Genomic DNA, 24,712 nt, shown 5'->3' on the forward strand with positions numbered 1-24,712 from the left:
AGTTCAAAGCCACAAACAACTAATTAAAAAAGTCTAAGACTAAATTATCCATCAGTACACATCCAACATTCAATGGATTTAGTGTAAAGAGGTAATAAACAGTGACAAAGAAAAACATGACCTTGTGCAATGCCAAAATACAGGTATGAACAGATTGTAGATCTATGAATGTATATATGTATACAACAATAATATTTAGTCTTCTTTTAATTTACTGATAACAAAATCAATATTAATACCAATAAAACATTATTCAATGATCTAATCATTGTGTTGAATTGATAACCTTTTATATACTATAACAGTGTTAAAAGTTTTTTTTTAAAGAATAATGTTTTCTAATCATGTCAATAAAAATAATGTTATTTTGATTTATAACACATTAATTTCAGATCAGTCTCTTACTAATTTACAAACACATGTACAGCATATAACATGTATATCAGAATGTACAGACGATATAAAGAAAATACAGGTACATTTTATATTGACAATTTTGATTTTAAAGAAAACCACTCACTTACTAATTTCGTTGTCATCGTGAAATATGATCATGATGTACTGTTTTCTCCATTAAAATGTGCATGTCTTAATGCTTCTTAAATTTAGAAATAACTATTTAAGCACATCTGCTAGGCCAAGTTTTATTTTTTTTTATGAAAATCAGTCTTTGGTTTTTATTTTAAAGATTGAGCAAAAGTGTTAATTGCAGAACTGTACGGCAAAGTAAGGTTTATATACAATAAACAGTTGGATAATAAGATTAAAATTGAACCAGAAAGTTTGTGTGACAAAAGTTTTCATATTTGAAAAATGCACAGGGGCCATAACTTGTGAAACTACACACCTAATTGTGTATTGCTACCTCAGATCTACAGATATAAGTCAAATGACTGAAAATCACCCTAATATTAGAGTTTTTGCCTTTAATAGATGATTTTAAGCTAATTTCTTAGTTTGATTTACCAAAAATCTGTAATGGATAGGAACATATGATGGAAATTTAAACATATATGCAAGTACCAATATTCTATAGATATGTAAAACTATGCTATCATTATTTTACTCATAGTTTAAGACTGTACAGTGACATATAGCCTTTAATTTCTGTGTCATGTAGTCTCTTGTAGAAGTTTATTTCATTGGCAATCATACCACAACTTCTTATTTTTATTATATAGATGAAAGATAATAGAAACAACAGGTGAGCAAATTCAGGCTCTTGTGAGCCTGCTGTTATTTATTATCATGAGTAGGCATTTACAGTATACTGATTAAATTAGCCATTTACAATATAATTTTAGGTGAATTTTGGGACATCAGTATTAAAGCTTAATAAAAAGAAATTCACAGGAACAACTTTGTTTGGTCTAATGATAAATGATACAAAGAAACTGCTGAAGTTCTGGCTCGACACTGGAGAATTCTTAAAAGACAGGTTACTATAATTATTATTATTTTGATATATATAATCTCTTAAAATAAATAGTTGTGCGCACCATTCTTTGACAATGAAGAAGTTGACTCCTAATTTTTAGTCTTTTAACAAGAAACAAATTATAAGGGCTTCAACACCCTATAGTGATCAGACTGTCTGTGTATCCATCTGTGCTTCCAATTTTATGTTACAAATAATGTCTTGTCTGTAACACTGCAACTTCTAACCAGAACACAATTAAAGTTGCTATGCTGTTAGATTTAATAGATTACCATGTCCAGTTGTGACATCCAGTGTCAGAATTTTCAAAATAGCCATCATGCTCAAGTTGACTGCTTAAACAAACATGTAATTTCAATACAAATCCTGTCTGCATGGTCTCACTCCCGTCTGATATTTTGTGCATTATTATTTTCGATATTATGTACCTCAATGTACATGTTGTAAGATGCAAAATATTATTTTTTTGTTTTCTTATTGTGCAAATCTCATATGATAAATTATATAATTCAAAATGGGATCTTCTGCAGTTACTGGCAGATGGCTAATGAATTTGATGTTTGTTATAATATATTAAGATCTATTAAAACAGTATACATGCAGTGAGGTGAGAGATTTGCTTCGCTTTGCAGGCTTCACTATGAAATTGAGATGAAGAACAGTAATAAAATTGTGATTTTTTCCTGTACATGTACAGATTTTGTTGTCATTAATGTTTCCCCAATATCCTCTTTTTTCAACTATATATAGATTATATATATATGGCAGATTCCATATAAAAAATGGAAATGTCTGTCAAAATGAATAAATAAATAAAAATAATAAATACTGTTATTTGAAAGATAATCTGTGAATGTTTTGATGAATAATGATATTAGATAAAATTATAAAAATGTATATGATTTTTTCCGTTTAAAGTAGAAATGATTAAAACAAGTTGAAAAAATGCCAAAATTTTGACGGAATTAACTCCCTGGTCCCATTTTTTTACACAATGTTTATGTGTTGCAAGGCTTTATGTTGAAACTTGTATACTGCTAAAACTAGTGTAGTCTGGTTATTCAAACATTACTGTTCCCAAATCTGTTTCTTTTTTTTAGTCAAAACATCTGTGATATATATATTTTTTTCACTTTCAAATATCTTGCTTTATAGCTCAGTGTCTGTCAATAAATCTTATTTCAGGAACATCTCTGTAAAAACTTTCAAAATCATTGTTGGTTCCAATATATGCCAGTTAAAACTGTAAATCAGTTGTGCATAAGAAAAAACACATGTTGATTCTTTCATTTAACTTTATTCAAGCAATAGTTTAAACTTATATGTTTCCTACATAAGATCTGTCAAACTTGTTTTCTTTCGTCTGAAACATTTGAATGTGCTAACAGTTAAGAGTTATTTGACCTGTGGTGAAATCTTGTTAGATGCTAGGCTGCAGTATTTTCCAGGAAATTTAAAAAAGACTTTCAACTAGGATTTGATTTCCAATGTCAGTAAAGAAAAAAGTCAAATATAAATTGTCTGTCAAAATATCTTATGTATGAAAAATCTTATGTCAGAATCAAGTCTGTCAAAATTTTATGTCCGAAACTGAATTTGTCTGTCAAATCTTATGTCAGAAATAATAAAGTCTGTCAAATCTTATGTCAGAAATGATAAAGTCTGTCAAATCTTATGTCAGAAACAATAACGTCTGTCAAATCTTATGTCAGAAACAATAAAGTCTGTCAAATCTTGTGTCAGAAACTCAATTTGTCTTTCAAATCTTATTTCAGAAAAAATAAAGCCGGTCAAATGTTATGTCAGAAACAATAAAGTCTGTCAAATTTAAGTCTTATGTCAGAAAAAATAAAGTCTGTCAAATCTTATGTCAGAAACAATAAAGTCTGTCAAGTCTTATGTCAGAAAAAATAAAGTCTGTCAAGTCTTATGTCAGAAAAAATAAAGTCTGTCAAATCTTATAAATAAATGTCAGAAAAAATAAAGTCTGTCAAGTCTTATGTCAGAAAAAATAAAGTCTGTCAAATCTTATGTCAGAAATAATAAAGTCTGTCAAATCTTATATCAGAAACATAATATTTAAGGCTTTGTTAGGGCCCCGCCTTTAGGCGGGTCGCCCTATAGTGATCAGTCTGTCTGTCCGTCCGTCTGTAACACTTTAACTTTGTGTCCGTTCCATATCTAGAGAACCATTATGATTTCATACTTTATACTTTACATGTTTATTAACCACCACCAGAGGGCGTGTCATGATGTATGTACAACTTCCTAGGTCAAAGGTCAAGGTAAAAAAACTTTGGTTTCAGTTAACAACCCTGTGTCCTGTGGTGAAGATCGTGTCCGCTTTATATCTTGAGAACCGTTATGATTTCAAAGTTTATACTTGACATCCATTTTAACCAACACCAGAGGGTGTGTCATGATGTATGTACAAAATCCTAGGTCAAAGGTCAAGGTCAAAAAAACTTTGGTTTCAGTTGATAACCCCGTGTCCTGTGGTGAAGATCGTGTTCCCTCCATATCTAGATAACCGTTATGATTTTATACTTAATACTTAACATGTTTATTAACCAACACCAGAGGGTGTGTCATGATGTATGTACAACTTCCTAGGTCAAAGGTCAAGGTCAAAAACTTTGGTTTCAGTTGACAACCCTGTGTCCTGTGGTGAAGATCGTGTCCGCTCCATATCTAGATAACTGTTATGATTTCAAAGTTTATACTTGACATCCATTTTAACCACCACCAGAGGGCTTGTCATGATGTATGTACAACTTCCTAGGTCAAAGGTCAAGGTAAAAAAAACTTTGGTTTCAGTTGACAACCCCGTGTCCTGTGGTGAAGATTGTATCAGATTATCCATACAACTTATTTACCCCACGTTATTGACAGTGGGGCCCACAGAGATGGCTCCCATCTCAATGGTATATAGTTTATTTAAAAAGGACGATGCTTATAATTTTTTTTGGTCAAATTGTCTAAATATCTTTATTAGTAAAGCATGTATTCAAAAACAGAAGTTCATTGCTGATGACTTTTGCCTAGCATGCTTATGGGAGTTGTTTCTCTTTCTTATATGGAATCTGCCATATATTATTCGTCTAAATAACAGCCCAACAATGTTAGATCTGTAAATTAGTGGAAGCAAATTTTTGTTCTTCCCTGGCTGGGATTCCAACTCATGCTACTGAGATATCGTGGCACCACACTGCAGTGGTCTATGCCTGATGGTCTAGACCACTTGACCACCTAAGCTTGACAAAAATGAACCTTTTGGTGGAAGGGTGTTACCTTTCCTTGTCAGTTACATCTGGTAACCAAAAGCTTGATTTTTGCACTTAAAAGGCTGAAAATGCATGACATATTTATATTCAATATGAATATTCACATTTTGTCTATTAAAACATCAAATTGTTCAAAAAATGTTCTCCATAGTTTCCTACTGGTTTCACTGTTTCACAGATATCCATGAATATAGATACTAGTTTTTGGTGTTTTTCAGCCTTATTTTTTTCCTATATATATCTGGGTGTGTTTTAGGGAAAGATATGTTCAAGAATCTTCTTCTAGTAGTGAGCAATCAGAAGGAGATGATGAGTATTACAATGAGCCGGTCCAGAACATTGATAACCTTTCAAATGAAGACAACCCCTTTGTTACACAACTGTCACAAATTTTACCAGAAAGAGCTATCAGTATAAAACATTTGGATGTTCAACATGCTGAAGACAATTTTTCCCAAGGATCAAAGGATGAAAGCTTAAATGATGAGTCCACAAGGTTGAACAGAAAACAGTTGATGAAAAGTATTAGTTTAAAAGCAATTGGGTTCAAATTCCTAGACATATTTACTTTAAAAGAACCACCAAAAAGGTTCAAAGTCAGAGAAGCTGATGAAAACTTTGTTGAAAAAATGGCGAATGTAATGGTTGAAAAAAATTCTGTAAGTGTTGATAATGCTCCAAATATAATTGGCCTTATTGACATAGATAAAGTTGATTACAAAGAAGAAAACTTTTCTAACTATGAGGTATATATAGTGGATGGGAACCACAGTATTAAAGCACAAAAAGAGGCATACAGACAGACAAAAGACGAACTGTTTAGGCATCGTGGAGTTTTCATATACTGTGGTTTAACAGAAAATGAAGCAATTCTGCTTGGAATCAGCAGAAATGAGGACACTGAATCGTTTGTGAAGTTCTCTGATTTTCAGAAGGTTGATGTACTGAGGCGTCGATTGTATTCCATGACAGGCACACCAGCCCATGCTGATCCACCTACAGTTCCTAAAGAATTTAAGGATGTATTTATCACTCTACTTAACTTGCAAGGTGTAAGTAACAGTTAATTGCATCTATATAGATCTTTTAAAAGTTGAAGTAAGAAATATGAATGGATCTGGTTTATGTTCATGCAGAAAATCTTTATGCTCTATTTGACCAAACAAAGTTGATAGGGAAATGTTAACAATTGAAGTAATCTGCCTTAAAAGAAATCAACAAAATTGTCTAAAATCAAGCCAAATCAAATCAAAGTTTTAAACTTTAAACATAAAACTACTCAATACTACATACAGGCAAGACAAATCTCTGTGTCATCAGCTTTTCAATCAAAAACAACACCAATTCAAACAAGTATCACAAGTTGAAATTTTTGTAAGTTACAATTTATGTCCAGAACATTTTTTAGAAAGCATGAGTCTGTATAATTTATATTACTATCTACAATTACATGTAGCCCAGTCAGTAACCAATTTATGCTTATATTATAAGATTGTTTGCTTAAGCATACTTGTCTTTATAGTTGACACTTTCAATTCAACAGTAATGTTTTTTTTTTATATTTGATCAGAAAAAAAATAATTAGCAATTCCTGCATGTATCTGCTTTACCTATAGATGTTTAACATTGTGTATCTTAGAAGCATAGTGAACATCGTGAAGGTATCAACTGAAAACTTAAAATGTTTCAAATTTTGTTCTGTTTTGTTTAAAAAAGGTGACTACTCTACTGAAGTCTGCTCCATAAATCATGCATGGTACCCAGGAAGGTACTTTCAAAATGGAGTAAACATCTGAAGAAGCAATTTTATAATTTTTGAGCATTTCACTGTATGAAAACACTCACCAATATTTAAATTCCGAAGTGCCTTCTCCATGCATGAATTTAGGAAACTGCCATGAGAAAAAATTATATATGAAATCATTTGTAATTAACTACAATGACTGTTCTGTATTTTCACAGAAAAAAGCAGTAGACAGCAAAAGCATGCTGAGGTTCCTTGCAACTGGACTTTCCTATCAATGCTATGAACTGTTTAAGAATATATGCTCAAAAAGCACTGGAAAGATTCCGGCTTCAAAATTTGATGGGTTAAAGGGTTTGAAGGAAGAAGATGCATTATTTTGTCTCATCGATCTCTCATGTAGCAACCTTCAAAGAAAAGATTGGCAGAAATTTAACTACTTGTGTCAAAGCAAGCAATCAAAGCCAAAAAAGGTATTTTTTTTTAACTTTTAGAATGTAGTAAGATGCAGCATAGTTTATGCATAACGAATTATTTCAGTAAACCTGTACATGCAGTCTACACTTCTAGTGAAAAAAGGACAGGATTAGGATTAATACAAATCTTGGAACAAATCTGTCATCATCTGAAACAAAAATTCAATAACAGTCAATTAACTCTTGATGGCATCCATACAATTTACAACAGAATAATTCCATCTTCACCATTTTGAACTCTTGGTTAAATAGTGCATCAACTCATGATAGCAAAAACAAGCCCTGGAATATTATATCAACTAGGAGATATGTGCCCCATATGCATGCTGGAATGTTTTCTACGTAAGTAAAGGCCTGTACCAAGTCAGGAATATGACATTTGTTATTCATTTTTTTTATGTGTTTGAGCTTTTGATTTTGCCATTTACTTGGGGACTTTCCGTTTTTAATTTTCCTGGGAGTTCAGTATTTTTGTGATTTTACTTTTTGCTACATAGAAAAGGAAAGTTTGCAATTAAATTGAGTATGATCTATTGGTGCGTATATTGGTAATGACCCCTTAACCTGAAATAGAACACTAACAACAGATTAAAATTATGTTAGACATTCAATTTTTAGTTTATGTCTGACATTTTTTCAGTTGAGGAAAGATGTAACACTAAATATAAAGTTCCAAACAAAGTGTACTCAGGGTTTTATTGGACAGAAACAACTTGCAGGGAATTACACCTGGTTTCATTTCACTGATTGTAATAACAAGCAGATTATCTTAACTGATAAAGAAATGGAAAGGCTGGTGTTTTGTAAGTTCTTTATTTATTTTTTTAAATATTTGTTTTTGTTTTTTAATGATAAGTAGTTTTAAACACTTTCCAAATGCTACTGAATTTCTGGACAAAACTTTGGCAATTAGGTCCTTTAATATGGGACCATTTTTCAATCGAAAATCAGGTGAACTCCAAATATGTCTCCTTTTCTGCATATTCATTGAAAAAAATATAAATTCGAAAGTTTTGTATATTTTTTTTATAAGAATCATTTGTTGAAATAATACTTTTCTTCAATTTAAATACACAACATGCGTTGTGTAAAAGATCTGAAATCTCTTACCTAAAACATTGGCATATAGATCTATGGCCTAAAAAGTTGACATATACAATGTAGATTTATGGCATAGATCATTGGCATATAGATCTGTGGCATAAAGAAATATTGACATTTTAAGAACTATAACCTAAAGCATTAACATATCGACCTATGGCATCTTTTAACAGTTAATTGGAATTTTCATTATCTTTTTTTTTTCAGCATCAAAAGACAAGAGGCTTCCCATATCTTCAACTCCAAATTTGGATGGTAATTTTTGTTAACAAGAGAAAACAATGAAAAGACAATTTTTTTTTTAAATCAGTTTTTTTCTTACAATTCCATATTAACCCTTGAAAATTGATATAATACTGATGACTGTATTTTTGTTCAGCTGAGATTTAGGGAAAGACAAGAGAATAGTGATTATTTGATAGATCTTTTATATTTACCGTTGCTCCTCTGTAAGTCTGTCTGTCCCAAAAGTTATTTCAGTTCTTTAACTTTTAAGTTTCCTTCAACCAAATGTTGTGAAACTTATACACAATGCTAATTATTACCACCAAACTCAGATTAAGTTTGAATTTGGGTGTTGTCACTTTCACAGTTCTCAAGTTATTTTCATTTATAACTAGAAACAAATAAAAAGTATACACAATGCTTATTACCACCAAATGAAATGCAGACAAAGTTTGATATTTGGTGGGGTCTTTTTTGCTGTTCTTGTGTTATGTTCCATTGTAAATACTAAATTGCAGAGTTTGCTGTATTTATAAGTGGGAGCATGGAAACATTTTTATTTAATTTTTAATTTTGAGTATATGAACAATTAGAAATTAAAAGAAATGTAATGTGCTTTTCAGATGAACAAGATTTTGTGGATACATCCTCATCTCAAAGAAGCAGTGGTAAGTTTTGTGATTAAAATAGATAACAAGCAACCAGAGTAAGGGTTATAGCAATAAACAGAAAAAAAACTAAACAGTTTTTGTAGATGGCATCCAATGAAATTTACTAGATTACAGGCTCTTGATTCCGGAGAGGCACTAAAACAATGTGACAGGGTTTAACATGTTTGTAAGCACTTGACACCCCTCCTAACTTGGTGTAACGTTGAAAGGATAGAACAAACTCATTAACAATCAGTTGAAAAGAATCACATCAGTACTCCAAAAAGTTTGTTCTCATTGCTACCTAATTATATGTAAAATTAATCTCTATCGGGTGGATTCACTTTCCTAACAGAATAATATGTTAACCTGTACATTGAATATTAAAGAAATAGAGAGATTTGAACACACCAAAATTGTTGATTGCAGAAATGTGCCATATCATATATTGCTGCTTAAATGATTAATCTCCTTCATTAAAATGAAATCCTTAGTAATTTTAAAATAAAAGTTTGTTTGCATATCTTTTTACTTGTTATTTAAAAAACATAGGTATTTTTTTCTTCAGACCTTGATTCAACAGATCAATTTTTGACAGGAGCAGAATGTGGTAAGTTTTGGCTCACTTACAATAAATGTCACTGAAGTCAAACTATGGCATGCTGATATTGTAATCTGTCGTTGGCTTTTCAACAGTTGTGAAAATTTCCAGTAAGTCAATTTAAGGAGTGTCACTAAATGTAAGTCAATGATATATGATATGCATTTTTCTTGGGTTGGCATATCATTTCCCTGTAGATCATTTGGATGCCATCCCAAGTTGTTATACATTGTACTTCTAAAATTTACTTTGAAACTTTTGAACAGTATATTTATAAAAAAAGAAGATGTGGTATGATGGCTAATGAGACAATTCTCCACAAGAAACCATTAATGACACAGAAATTGACAGCTATGTGTCACTGTACAGCCTTCAACAATGAGCAAAGCCCATATAGTATAATCAGCTATAAAAAAAAATTACAAATGTAAAATAATCAAAACTAGAATACTAACTGCCTAATTAATGTAAAAAACATTGAACAGAATGTGGTGGGGTTTAATAAATTAGTCCGAACCCATTCCTCCCCGTAACCGGGGACACAGTGGTGTAACAGTGCAACATAAAAATGAACTATAAAAATGATTTGTCAGTTTGTGGTTATAGACACATTTATATACTGAAATATGTTCTATTTTAGCAGCTACCACTTCGTTTCTGGGAACTACAAGTTTTTCATCTAATGGTATGTTAGACAAAAGACTATTTTCATATTACCGACTTTTGACTGGTTTATATTATTGTTCGACAGGTTACCTACGACATCCAGGTACTCGGTCAATTAAGATAAAAGTAAAGAAGTGACATCAAACATTAGATCTGTACAATTCTTAGGGGAAATATACTGCTTCATATTCTCTTTACACGACAAACTCATTAGTAAATAGTAAAATTTCCCCTCAAACCACACCAATTAAATGTTTAATGTTACTTCTTAACGTTGCTCTTAATCGACTGAGTGCAAGGATGTCGTAGGTTATAAACAGTAATCAAGGATAACTTTTGTTTTAATGTTTCTGTCTTACATGTATATACTGTTTACTGTAATTGTGTATTCTACTTGTACTCCTCTTTACACCCTTTAGAAAAATCCTTTTCAGTATTTAAATGCAGTTCAAAAGAGTTTGCAATTTTTTTAAAGTCTGCTATTTTATATTTCACTCTTATTTTTCAACATGACTGGCCACGTAAATTGAAATACTTAATGAAGAAAACTGTTTTGTTCCAGGAAATCCTTCTATTTTTTGTTCCCACACTTGTCACCCAGTATATTAGCATTAATTTAGAGTTCCCAATATCAAATATAATCTTTTTGTATGTGATCAAGTTTACATGCATGTGTGAAATGTTCTAATTTTTAAATTTTCAAATATTAAAAACAGATTAACAATTTCTTTTTTGATAAATGGGATTTTTAAACCCTATATTTTATTTTTACTTAGTCATCACTTTTTAGGAACACTTTATTTATAGTGATTATGATAATTGTCACACCTGAAACAAAGTTAGTTAGATAAGAACTGCTTCTCATTAAGTAAAGTTATTGTATATAAAGTTGAATTAATTAATTTAAAAGGTTGTGGGCTCTGTTTTTTCTCTCCTACCTATAGGAGTCTATTGCTGTATTTTGAAGAAAAAAGACTTTCAATTAATGCGAAATTTTCAGTGATAAGTTTTCTGCTTAAGTAAGCTTGAAAGGAACTTCTTCTGAAAGATCAATGTTATTATCTAATAGTTTTATTACTATCAGTACATAGCAGTACACTATTCCAGGCCCTGCCCTTAGGTCATTGTAAAGTTTTCTGTCTTAGTCATTTTGATAAGAGTAACTTTAGATACATCAATGATTTTTTTTTTGAATTTGCATTACTATTAGTACACATCAGATTGAAGATTATTTCAAGGCCATGCCATCGATTGAAGGTTCTTGTTTAGTGACTTTGAATTAAGTATAAATTTTCAGTGTAAAGTTTTCTTATTTAGTCAGTTTGACAGGATCTTCTTGTGAAAGATCAATGATACTTTGTATAAAGTTGCATGTCTATCAGAAAATATCAGTTTTGCAATTTTGTTAGAGGCCCTGCTGCTTAGTATATGGTCCAATGATTTTGAATGTTAAGTTTTCTTGTTAAGTCAGTTTGATAGGAGCTACTGATAAAATAAAAGATATTTTGCATAGTTTTAAGTGGTACATCTATTACTATCCATAGGCAGATCCATTACTGGATCATGACTGGAGCCCCCCCCCCTTTAGGGCAGTCAGTAGGCCCCCCTTACAAAAATTTCTGGATCCGCCACTGCTATCAGTACATATCAAAATGATGACTGTTTTATGGCTCTGTCCTTAGTCATGGTACAGTGATTTTAATTAATAAGCAGTGATGCTGTCCATCAAATTTGCTTTTTCTAAAATTCTGCAGACAGACAAGATGCAATGTTTTTATTATTATTTAAGGAGAAACATTTTCTAATGACCGGCTTACAATATTATCCCTATTATTATACACAGTTCTGTAATTGCAGGTACCAAAAGTTCCCTGGGTATATCATTTTCAATGAAACTAAGTGGTAAGTTTTGTAAAATTATTCTTGCAAGATTCACTCTTAAAAATATTACATTACACAACCATGGCTTTCTGTTCAATTGTTTGTAAAAAGTAAAATCACAAAAATACTGAACTTAGAGGAAGATCAATTCGGACAGTCCATAATCACATGGCAAAATCAAATAACAAAACGCATCAAAAACGAATGGACAAGAACTGTCATATTCCTGACTTGGTACAGACATTTTTAAATGTAGAAAATGGTGGATTAAACCTGGTTTTACAGTGCTAACCCTCTCACTTTGATGACAGTCTCATCAAATTCCGTTATATTTACAATGGTGCGTTAACTAAACAGACACACAATCAATAAAATAGTCAAAATATGGGTACAGCAGTCATCATCATGTAACAATTTTAAAAGGAACAATTTAACAGAACACAAAAACATCTATCTACAAACACATTCATTGATTTGCGTGTCTGACGTCAGAAAATTTTATACGTCACATGTATTTGTCTTTCAATGTACATACAAACAATTTTAAAATTTCACATATGCAATGTTAGCATACAGGGTTAAAAAATCAAAAGTATGTAAGAATAAATTTCAGAAATAGACCAAGATTTGAAATAGTCCAAAAGTTATATAGAATTTATAAGAATCCACAAATAGTTAATTCCACTATGCGATTGAAGTGAAAATATTTTTAACACATAAAAACTAACTTTACATGTTTTGAAATATTGTTAATTTTTTTTATTAGTCAAGTTTACTGGGAACCACTTATGGCAAGATTTTAGTATGCAGTTGTTATACTCCTGCTTTAAAAAAGTTAGGGTATACATGTTGTTTTCAATTTTTTCTCCCTCTGTCTGTCTGTCGCTCATTCCCATGAATAATTTTTCCTTGAATTTTTCTCAGGAACTGCTTTACAACTGCAAGGATTTCTGAAATTTGGTTTCAGGGTTATATGAGTCAGCTATACCATGTGATGTGTTGTCAGATTCATAAGCAACAAATTCCCATCTACCAAACACTTGCATCATTTCAAGTTATTACATGACATCCAAGTTGAAAATTTTCATCACAATTTTCAGTAACTACATTACAAGGATTTCTGAAATTTTGGTTGATATGAGTCAGCTTTACTGTGTGCTGCGTTTTCAAATTTATCACTCAACAACTTCCTGTTCACTGAACACTTACATGCATATTTTTACACTATTAACATTTTCCAGTAGCTCACAGTTTCACTTGTTTTAACTTTGGGTTATCTCATCTTCACTGAGATGAAATGGCATATTGCACTTTTGGTCATGGTTCATTGACTTTAAATATTTTGCAGAAGTATTGCTATATTAATTTCAACATTTGGATTATTTTTAATGTCATATCAACATTTTACTTTATTTATTTGGAAAACTTGGTATTACCACACTTGATTAAGTAAAGGTTGTGTATAGATGCCTAAAAGTAAAACATACTATGGAAGGCCACTCTTTTCTACATTGTAAATGAATAATTTGAAATGACAGTTTTATAAATGTTCACCTATAAACTTGAATGATATTGTTCTAGGGTTTTTACATCACATGGCTGATTCAGATGCTGTTTTAAGAGCAGAATCAGGAATGTTCTTAATTGAAGAAGAAGAGGTGGAGACAAAGCCAGAACAGTTGATCAGTTATACTGATGTGTTGTTGTGTCCAGAAACACAAACTGCAGCAGAGCCATACTTTAGTACAGATGCATGGCTGCTTGTTTTAAATACTCTCAAAGTATTAGAAGGTAATCAGTCTAAATATCTATAATATGGCATTGACACCTTCCCTTGGAACTGATTTTTCAAATGATATAAAAGGTTTAATCTAAATGGTTGAAAATATATTGAAAGGTACAGAAAGGCAGTCAAAAAAAAACCCCATAAAGCAAAGAACATTGGGAAAAAACAAAAATAATACCAACCAAGATATTAAACAGACCTATGTTTCTGGGATCTCCTTTACTTAAGCATGTTTAGCTCTTGAGAATATCATGTAAAAAGGAAGCATTGTTTTTCATAAGAAAAACATTTAATAGCAAATATCAGAGCATGATGCAGATATTCACAGTTTCAAAACTTATTTGAATGACTAGGTTTTTTTTAAATGATTTTATACTATAGTGTTATTTTTAAAAAGAACCTTCAATTATATTATTTTCATTACTTTTTTATGTTTTAGATATGTATATTGTTAACACTCAGAAGAAATATGGTATGATTTCTCAATCTCGGACAAGAAAAGGCAAAGCTTTAATAGGATCAGCTAAAGGTTGGTCATAAAAAAAATCATTTTGAAAAGAAATATAAATATAAGGACATGATGTGTAATAGTCAATGAGACAACCATTCAGAAAAGCCCATTAAACAAGTTTTAAACAAACAGACCATTGTACGGTCTTCAACAATAAGACAATAAGAAAAACCTATGCCTTCTGGAGAATTCAAAGTTTAAGAGACCTGAACAATAAAAATATTGGTATTCTATTTGTCAAGAATAAATTAGAAACCTTTTTATCAAATCAATGATGTGACTATAAAAACAACCATACGAGTTATCTCATTCTGATTAGATATAGCATGTTCTGGAGGGTTATTTTGCCAATAAAAAAAGAAACATATTTTTCGCTTGAAACCCTCCTGATATTTCTGCTTAATAACACATACCATTAATACAGATGGGAAAGTGAAACATTTGATATTGATTTCAATTGTTCTTTCTCTTTAAGGCATTACTAAAAAAGTCACAATTAATAAAGCAAGCTATTGATTAAGCATCATTGTGAAGTGGGAAAAGAAGTATAATTTGAGCAAATACCATGGTTGAGATTGTGAACCATGATTTAGCATGTTACTAAGACAATTAGTATATTCTAATTCCATTTAAAGAATGTCATTGTGTGTAAAATATGACCAAGCTTTGGCTTTGTCTGAATCAGTGAACCAGTTTTAATGGTCAACAATAGTTATTATATATGATATAAATTTAATTGCAAATTCATGTATGATTCTTGTTAACAACATTTGTAGCAGTAAAAAAAAATATTTAAAAATTTCACTTTGTAAACTTTATTATTGAATTAAGGATCCAACAGTTTATAAATTTATTGTAGGAAGAATATTAAAAAGTGTTCAAAAAAGAAATCAGACCAGATTGATTCAGGTAATTAATTCTTTCAAGAAGAAAAAAAGGAAAAATCAAATACTTAACTGTCCTTCATTGGTTGAAAGGTCATTTTGGGAATTGCCATTTATTTGGTGTCAATCATATGTAATTAAAAACCTGCTCTTAAGAGCCTCAAGCTTTATATATTGTTGATTTTACGTTTTTGATTTATGGGAATTTATTCATAAAAATTTGAGAGAATTCTGATTAAAACTCAAAAATGCTTTGAGGGATTTCCATGAAACTTTGGTGAGCGGTGGTGTAGTGGTGAGTGTATCGGACTACTATCACAAAGTTTCCTGGTTCAATTCCCAGTTGGAATGAAAATTTCAGGAACTGAATTTTCAGCTCTCCCTTGACACCATTTGCGAGTATGGTCTTGAGGAAAGGATGATAGTCCGTTGGAAGGGGACAATAAATAGCTGACCGGTGTTAAGAGAGAGCCATATCTCTTGCATGTAAGAGACACCCTTGTAGATTTCGAAAAAAAGCAGGCTAATGCCTCTACAAGGCAGCAATCATACCTGCAAAGTGGAAAGAAATTGATATAAGTTGCAAAACTTGTTTCCCAATCCACTATAAATAAACATGTGTAAACTAAACTTTGGTGAGTTGTTTATTTGCATTGACATACCTTCCCTTTTCTTATTTTAAATTTTGTTGATTTTATGTTTAAAAGGAGTATTGGGATTTTATTCATAAAATAGGAGGGATTTTCAAGTTTTCTAACTCTTACACAAAACGCTTTGAGCAGTTTTCCTGGTGACTTGATTACATGTATAACCACCCTTTTTTTCAATATAAATTTCTGATATGAAATGAATACCACTGCGTTTTCATGTCTCACAATTTACCATTTTGGGGGCAGGAGTCTATTTAAGCAGTGCTCACGGTATTTCTAGCGGATCATTTCTTTAAAGCATAATGATAATGAAGAGCTGAAAGGGTGGTGAGGTGTATATCATGCCTTCATGGCCCAGTTCTTTGATAATTGTATCTGACAGACACCCACTGCCTGTTTGCAGATACTTTGAATATTTAGTTTGATGTTTGAACTTCAATGTTTTTATTACTTATTTCTCCAGTACAGCGAAATAAAACTCATTCATCTAGTTCGAGCGCATTTTCATGTTGTCAGCTACTTTGAATAATGAGTGGGTTATGCTTAGCAAAATATGGGGTGCAGTTTTGCTTTCTAAATTTCTAGCAATATATTAACACAGTCAGTATTGTACATAAAAGTTTACCATGAATGAGCATAGTATTTTATAAAACCAATACTTTTTAAAAGGATCAGCAAGTCATTAGCAGGTCATGTGTTATATTTGTTGTTGGGTAAGGTTAATTTTATTTTACTTGTGTTAGAATATTTGGGTCACAATGAGCTACATTTATTAGATGTGTTAGCTAAGTCAAGTTATATCTGAAGTATTTGGTGATAAGATACTTATTTTTAGAATATATTGTATTACAATTGAGCCCCTAATGTAATGGTGTGACTAGTCAGTTTCTTCATCACAGTCGCATTTAACCCTTAATAATTGATTACTTTATAGGAAAAAGAAATGTATATTCCTTCACAAGTGAAGACAGTTCTCCACTAAAATCAATGGAAGGTGAGTGAGTAAAAAAATGTTATATTCAAATTAACTTTATTTTAGAAAAAAACAATATTTAGCTCACCTTACTCATAGGGACAATGTAAGTTGAAACTATGACTTATTCTTATATCCATATAAATGATTGTCCTTAAGACCAAACAATTGTTAAACCATTTGGAAACCTGAAGCCTTATTTTTTTCTGTAGTTGTCTTGTTTCATAATAATTTATAGGTAATGAAGATTAAAGTTATGACCTATTTGTAGGAAAAACAGATAAAAAATCCTCAACAAGTGACGACAGATCTCCATTAAAAGCAACAGATGGTAGGTATATTTTCTTATTTCAGTATGTATATATACAGCGTTATGTTGTCCTAGATATAACTATGTGTCCAGCCTACTTCAAAGAAAAGGAATTATATTAGGCATGTCAGATACTAGATTTAAGTTTAGTTTATAGAACAAAGTGATCCTAGACATGCTTTATTGGCTTCGTTGTCAACAGTTATATGGATCTGCTTACCCTTCTAGATCACCTGATATCACCCTCAGTTTTTGGTGGGGTTCGTGTTGCTTAGCTTAGTTTTCTATGTTGTGTCTTGTGTACTATTGTTTGTCTGTTTGTCTTTTTTTGTTTTTAACCATAGCATTGTCAGTTTATTTTCAATTTATGAGTCTGACTGTCCCTCTGGAATCTTTCGCCCCTCTTTAAGGTTCAATCTGAGGTTACAGTCTTTTGAGAAATCAAACATTGTGTCAAACCTTCATGAAATTTTATGAAATTTGAAAAGAAGGTTGTTTATGACCAACTGACAGTATTCAGAGCAAAGTTTTGAAAATAATCATATAAATATATAGTATACTGTATAAATATGTTTGAAGGACTTTATTGGATAATGATTTTTGTAGGGAGAAGAAATTTGAATATTTTACCAAGTGCGGAAAGTTCTCCAGTAAAACCAACATATGGTGAGTATGAATTTTAACTAGACATTTTTAACATCCGGATTAAATTAATGTGACCAATTTTTTTTCTGGGCTTTTAATGAAAATACATAGAAACCATATATTTTCAGTATCAGGGTAAGATTAACTGTTTTTTTGACACCTTCATTGTCTACTTTTCACCTTTCTTATGTTTCTTTTCAACTAATACCATTTGTAATTAAGAGTGTAAAGACCTATATAAGTCTCTGAACAATTGGTATTATTATTTTATTCAAAGTAAAATTGAGAATGGAAATAGGGAATGTGTCAAACAGACAAAAACATGACCGAAGAAGAGCAGAAAACAGCCGAAGGCCACAATTGGTCTTCAATACAGCTGGGCCCTAAACAAAAATGTGTACTAGTCTAGTGATAATTGATGTCAATCTAAACTCTGAAATATATTAATGAACTAAACTTAAAAATTAATCAAGATGAACAAAGGCTAGAGGCTTCTAACTTAGGACAGGTGCAAACATGGGATTGGTTAAACATGTTATTTTGAGATATCCCCTATGCCTCTTGCTTGCCAATACAGAAAAAACAAACACACAGCAATATGCACAGTAAAAGAATAGGTAACAAAAGAAACAAAAAAAATGACAATGGTACATAAATTAACAAAGTAATACTAGCATTTACTGACAGGCCAGCTCAAGACTTCAATTAAACTGACTGAAAGTTAATGTCTTCATCATATGAATATCAATCACAATTCCTCCTGTTAGTGATTTAGTATCATTACATCATAAAATATATGAGAAGTACATAACCCGTATCATGCAAAGACCCCCATTAGTGAATCAATATTAAAGCTAAAATTTGCCATCTTTAATAACATGAAAACAGAATCGTAAATATATCCCTTTTTTAATAGGTCTTTTTAAAGATTTTGAGTTGAAAGCTGACATTTTTTGCCTTTGTAAAGAATTTAACCGTATTGGATTTGAAACACTAGAAAGTATACGAAGTCTGCATGCTGATTTCTATTTATGAATGATGACCTTGTACTGATGATAAGATTTAGTAAATGTTTTGACTAGTTTATTATATCTAAAACCCTGGTGTAATTATTTTTCAGTAATACATAGATTTCTTTAGCTAAAATCTAGTACATTGTTACATACACAAGCGAAATTGTAAAAGTTGAAATATAAACACCATAAGATGGTGAAAAAGGAATGTCACCATCTAAAAATGGATAATTAACAATATGAAATGTTTACTTTTTCAGATTTAAATGATGCTATAGATGTGTGCCCAATTTTAGAAAAGACCAGTGAAAATACTGGAGACGGTGAAAAGATAAGTGAAACTACTGGACAAGGTGAAAAGATTAGTGAAACTACTGGACAAGGTGAAAAGATAAGTGAAACTACTGGACAAGGTGAAAAGATAAGTGAAACTACTGGACAAGGTGAAAAGATTAGTGAAACTACTGGACAAGGTGGAAAGATTAGTGAAACTACTGGACAAGGTGGAAAGATTAGTGAAACTACTGGACAAGGTGGAAAGATTAGTGAAACTACTGGACAAGGTGGAAAGATTAGTGAAACTACTGAAAATGGTAAATATTCTGAAGTCTTTACAATATCAAATCAGTCAAAGGTTGTATTGGTGACTGTGGCTTCTCTTCAAATTTTTGAGATGGCCACCATATATACTTAAAATTGAAAGATTGTGTAAGGCTGAAGGTTTTATAATATCTCTTAGTATTTAATACAGTGGACCCAATAGAGATTGTTTGCATCTCACTGATATTTACTTTACCATAGGGGAGATGTTTTATGAATGTGATAGTTTAGTTTCCTTATGCAACAATCTTTCTCAGGTGCTTTGCTGTTATTTTGATAGTTATTTTTGAAATGAATGATAACTGATTAATAGGATTTAAGGTGTGTGAAAACAAATTTAAGCTTCATAATGCAAAATTAAAAGAAGTTGAAATAATGATAAAATTGAGAATGGAAATTAGGAATGTGTAAAAGAGACAATAACCCAACCAAAGAGCAGAAACGTCTGAAGGCCCCCTTTGGGTCTTCAACACAGAGAGAAAATCCAACACCTTTAGCTGGCAACTAATAAAAAATGTGTACTAGTTCAGTGAAAATTGACGCCACACTATTATTCTCCAAAACATATAAATGAACTAAACAAATAAGTGTCCCAGGTTAGGTGAGGGTTGGGATTCCCCTAACTGGGTATTAGGGGAATAGAAATTTGTTGTACCCTGAGATAAAGCCAAAAGTAATAGTTGTATCTGAGAGGACAATAAACTTATTTTTCCACAAATATCCAGTCAGTAAGACTTTTATTATACTGAAAGAGACAACATACACAAAATAATGCCAGGGACTGAAGGACATAGTTGACCATGATTCATTTATACAAATGTAAGAGACAGCAGACACATTGTGATGACACCTTGTCTATCTCTTCTAAGGTATAAGATGGCTGTCTTTTTTTTCAAGGTAGTCAGAAATAATCTTTTGTCAGTTTGAATGACTGAATTTGTGTTTTTGGCATTCTAATGCAGATCAAAGTGAAAGATCCAAAATATATTTTATATGCCTTGGACAATATATTTGTTTCATTAAAAACAAGTTGTTGTTTTGAACTGTTCTTGAATAATCTAAGTATAAGTTGATCTGAATATATGATATAGTTTCAAAGTATTTACAAAGTAAGAAAAGTTATCTGTTCCTGATATGTCATGTGATTTAAGTAATATCTTAAAAGTTTTTTTGCTAATATAATAAATTTATCTTTTTAGGAAGAAAAAGAACAAGTTGTTCTTCAAAAAATGAAAAAGTGGATGCAACAGAATCCAAGAAGTGCACAGTAAGACTGACTGATATTGGTACTATTAAAAACTTGAAAACATATGTAGATAAGACAGAGAAAAAAAGAAAAAGAAGAAAGATATGTCTAAAGAACTTGTAAAATAATATATGTAATATGTTAAGTTTTAAATAAGTTCATCTGATATGAAACAACAAATTCAGGATACTTCGTGTCATATTTCAAATAAGTTGAATGGATATCTACTTTTATGATAAAACTATGGTATTTCAAAAAGTTGTAAATATTTTTTTGTCTAATTAATGAAAATCAGTAATAGAGTAAGGAAAAAAGTGTAAATATATAAATATAACAAAATCCCATCAAGAAAATCTTGACCTTTAGTTTAGTCATGCAGTTCTATGACAGCAGAACTTGTTTTATGTTATAGTAGCAACTTAAATATAAGTATGACCATATGCTAAGCAAATAATAGAAATCAGGAAAGAGAACACATTGTTGTGAATTAATTCTGTGTGACTTGATTATTTATCTAAAGTTTTTCAATAGTGTTAATGTATGTCATGTCTGCAAATTTCCTACACTAATATTTTTCAATATCAAATTTTTTTCCATCAAGTAAATGAGTCTGCAATACAAACAAAAGAGTGTATTGCACAGTTCTTTCCATTAAGGTCATGTGTATTCATTTATGCACAAAAAAGTCATAACTATAAATATTGTTTTTATCACTGTGTAATGTTTACAAGTCATAACTATAAGTATTGGTTTTATCACTGTGTAATGTTTACAAGTCATAACTATAAGTATTGTTTTTATCACTGTGTAATGTTTACACTCCTATATCAGCAAGAAATTATATATATATAAAGAAGTTCAAGTCAAATATGAACTTTATTTTTACATTATACTATATATAAATATAATACTTTTACTTAATCATGCTGCTCGGAAATACAAGTTGTCCAATTATTGAATTGAATAAAAGACAAATATTGGTGTATAACGATCTTCATACTGTTAGCGTTCAGCCAGGATGAAGAGGTTATGCTCCAAATTAGATTGAGTTATTATCTTTATAAAAAAAGGAAGTGCATTCTAGATTCATTGATAGAGCTGGAATCTTATAGTTATTTTCAGTTATGTTTTGAGGATAATGATATAATAAGTCTATCTTGTGACTTTAATATTTTATTGTTGTTGTTTTGCTTAAACAATATGTAAAGTTTTTTGTTAATAAATTTTGTTTCTTTATTCATTCCATGTTCTGTTACATTATCAGCTTTTTTGTGAACCCTCAGAATTTGTTGATAATCTTTGGCAACATAAATGTCAAAATATTCATGCATCATGCATCTTTAATTTTATTTTTCTTTGCATAATATGTACCATAATGTATATAGAGATAATCTTTTTACCTAATCATTCTGCTCGGATATACAAGTTGTCCAATTATTGAATTGAATAAAAGACAAATATTGGTGTGTAACGATCTTCATACTGTTAGCGTTTAGCCAGGATGAAGAGGTTATGCTCCAAATTGGATTGAGTTATTGTAGTTTTAAAAAAAGGAAGTGCATTCTAGATTCATTGATAGAGCTGGAATCTTATAGTTATTTTCAGTTATGTTTTTAGGATAATGATATAATAAAGTCTATCTTGTGACTTTAATATTTTATTGTTGTTGTTTGCTTAAACAATATGTTAAGTTTTTTGTTAATAAATTTTGTTTCTTTATTCATTCCATGTTCTGTTACATTATCAGCTTTTTTGTGAACCTTCAGAATTTGTGGATAATCTTTTGCAACATAAATGTCAAAATATTCATGAATCATGCATCTTTAATTTTATTTTTCTTTGCATAATATGTACCGTAATGTATACAGAGATAATCTTTTTACCTAATCATTCTGCTCGGATATACAAGTTGTCCAATTATTGAATTGAATAAAAGACAAATATTGGTGTGTAACGCTCTTCATAATGTTAGCGTTCAGCCAGGATGAAGAGGTTATGCTCCAAATTGTATCTTGTTGATTATTGATTAACCCTCAAGGGTAAAGACCAAATGTTTGCACATTCAAAGAGTGTTTTGAAAACAATATCCACATGATTGTCTGAAGGTTTGCTATGGTGTAGAAGCATCTTGAAAACATACCTGCTCTGATCCTTTTTCCTTTTTGGGGTGGGTAAGAATATAATTCTTAATAGGGAACTATAATTAAATAGTTGGGAAAAAAGGAAAAAGGATATTGCAATTCTATCATGAATAAGCTAATTCTTCATTTAAACTTTGGTCATGATGGTGAACCCAGTGTGGTTACCATTGCGCCCCAGGCCAAAGTTAATTTAGCACTAAAAAGGAGTGAGTTTTTATTAGATGTTGTGAATAATTATATGCAAATGCAAAATGAAAATGATATTGTAGAAATAGAAATTATTTTATCGGAGTATAATCGCAATTTTACATTAGGCTTTTTATTTAAACACTTATTAAATGACAATAATGAAGTAAAAAGATGTAGAGAGGGCAAAACAGCTCATCTTGTTCCACTAATTGAAAAGTTCCAACTTGAAACAGACTTTGTTAAACTGCTTCTGCCACGAAAAATCAGTGCAAAAAATGCTGTTGCAATTCATTCACTTTATATCAAACCAATGTATCGTTCTGTCATTAATGAGTTTTATTTACTTAATTTACATGGAGTAAATTCACAGGGACATATAAGTGCAGAAGATTTTATGAGGTTATTGCACGAACTTAAAACCTGTCATGCTCATTATTTAGTGCACATTTTACCAGTTTGCATTTGTTTGAGATGCACTGAATATAGACATGAAAGACTTAATCAACTTTCAGAATGTACCTATGCAACACCTTACCATGGTCCTATTACAAATAGCCCTTTCCGTAATTTACCAGTAGGACAACAACAGTTAACAGGTGGCAGACCTGGATAATGTTATTCTGTTATTCCATAGTTTACATGTATTACATCTTTCACATTGTTATTTGTTTATTATGCTAATAAATGATTAGTACACAATTGAATATCATTTGTCTTTATTTTAATCATATATAAGTTACTAGTAGTTGTTGCTTTATTGATAGAAGAAACATACTGAAAAATAATAAACAGAAAAAAAAGATTTGAAGAGGCCATATTTTGAATGAACATTCAAAAATATTGTAGCATTTATGGTCTCAAGGTCTATTGATTATTTTATATTTCACGGGAATGTGTTTTTTTATGTTTTAATAACTCCTTCCAAAGTCATTAACCATAGACATGGAATAACTTTTATAGTTTGGTAATTAGGTTTCATGATTTCCAATGTTCTACTATCCAGCCAAAGACACAAGGATATGAATATTACAGTATAGGCTTTATCATGAAAAAACTCTTTGTATTTAAAGCAACAGTAGTATACCGCTGTTCAATAGTCATAAATCTAATCAAACAATAAACAAATTCAGGTAACAAACCAAAACCGAACAATCAATTATAAGAGGAAAACAACATCAAAAGCACTGAACTACAACGAAAACAAACGCCAAGTTGAACATATATAGAAGCTGTATAGTCAGGAATAACATTTAGCCTCAGAAACAGTTCAAAGAGATTATTCAAAAGCAGAGATCAAGTTAAGTCTTTAGTTTTCTATGTTGTGTCATGTGTACTATTGTTTTTCTGTTTGTCTTTTTCATTTTTAGCCATGGCGTTGTCAGTTTGTTTCAGATTTATGAGTTTGACTGTCCCCTTGGTATCTTTCGTCCCTCTTTTAAGTGTAAATGTTGAATAAGAATCTAGCATATCAAATCACACAAAATATCAGAACCCTATCATTTCTGTCATCAATACAAGTGTTCTCTAGAGATAAAAGATAAATTTCAACGAGTGAATAAGCCATATGGTACTAGAATTAAACATCAGCTCACTTTACAAACCTTAAGACAAAATTATAAGAATTCACCGAAAATTGAAGGGTTTGTTAGCATTGATAGCATGTAGAACTTGCATTACATTTCATAAACAATGCGTCTC

General features: G+C 30.9%; 2 protein-coding genes across 2 annotated transcripts; both read left to right on the forward strand.

Annotated features, from left to right (window-relative positions):
- The first annotated feature begins 397 nt into the window (after positions 1–397).
- LOC143081002 (uncharacterized) lies at positions 398–14,392 on the forward strand. The gene is made up of 12 exons (XM_076257234.1): positions 398–475; positions 1,305–1,438; positions 4,979–5,774; positions 6,685–6,939; positions 7,583–7,745; positions 8,251–8,298; positions 8,892–8,936; positions 9,487–9,528; positions 10,160–10,204; positions 12,043–12,087; positions 13,648–13,857; positions 14,292–14,392. The coding sequence occupies exons 2-12, from the start codon at positions 1,374–1,376 to the stop codon at positions 14,390–14,392; spliced, it is 1,815 nt and encodes a 604-aa protein (XP_076113349.1). The 5' UTR covers positions 398–475; positions 1,305–1,373.
- An 844-nt stretch (positions 14,393–15,236) lies between these two features.
- LOC143080098 (uncharacterized) lies at positions 15,237–23,215 on the forward strand. The gene is made up of 6 exons (XM_076255777.1): positions 15,237–15,272; positions 16,832–16,891; positions 17,142–17,201; positions 17,787–17,846; positions 19,099–19,431; positions 20,638–23,215. Exons 2-6 carry the CDS (start codon positions 16,885–16,887, stop codon positions 20,805–20,807), a joined length of 630 nt encoding a protein of 209 aa, XP_076111892.1. The 5' UTR covers positions 15,237–15,272; positions 16,832–16,884; the 3' UTR covers positions 20,808–23,215.
- Positions 23,216–24,712: the final 1,497 nt, after the last annotated feature.

This window comes from Mytilus galloprovincialis, chromosome 6, assembly GCF_965363235.1.
Source record: "Mytilus galloprovincialis chromosome 6, xbMytGall1.hap1.1, whole genome shotgun sequence".
Classification (NCBI taxonomy): domain Eukaryota; kingdom Metazoa; phylum Mollusca; class Bivalvia; order Mytilida; family Mytilidae; genus Mytilus; species Mytilus galloprovincialis.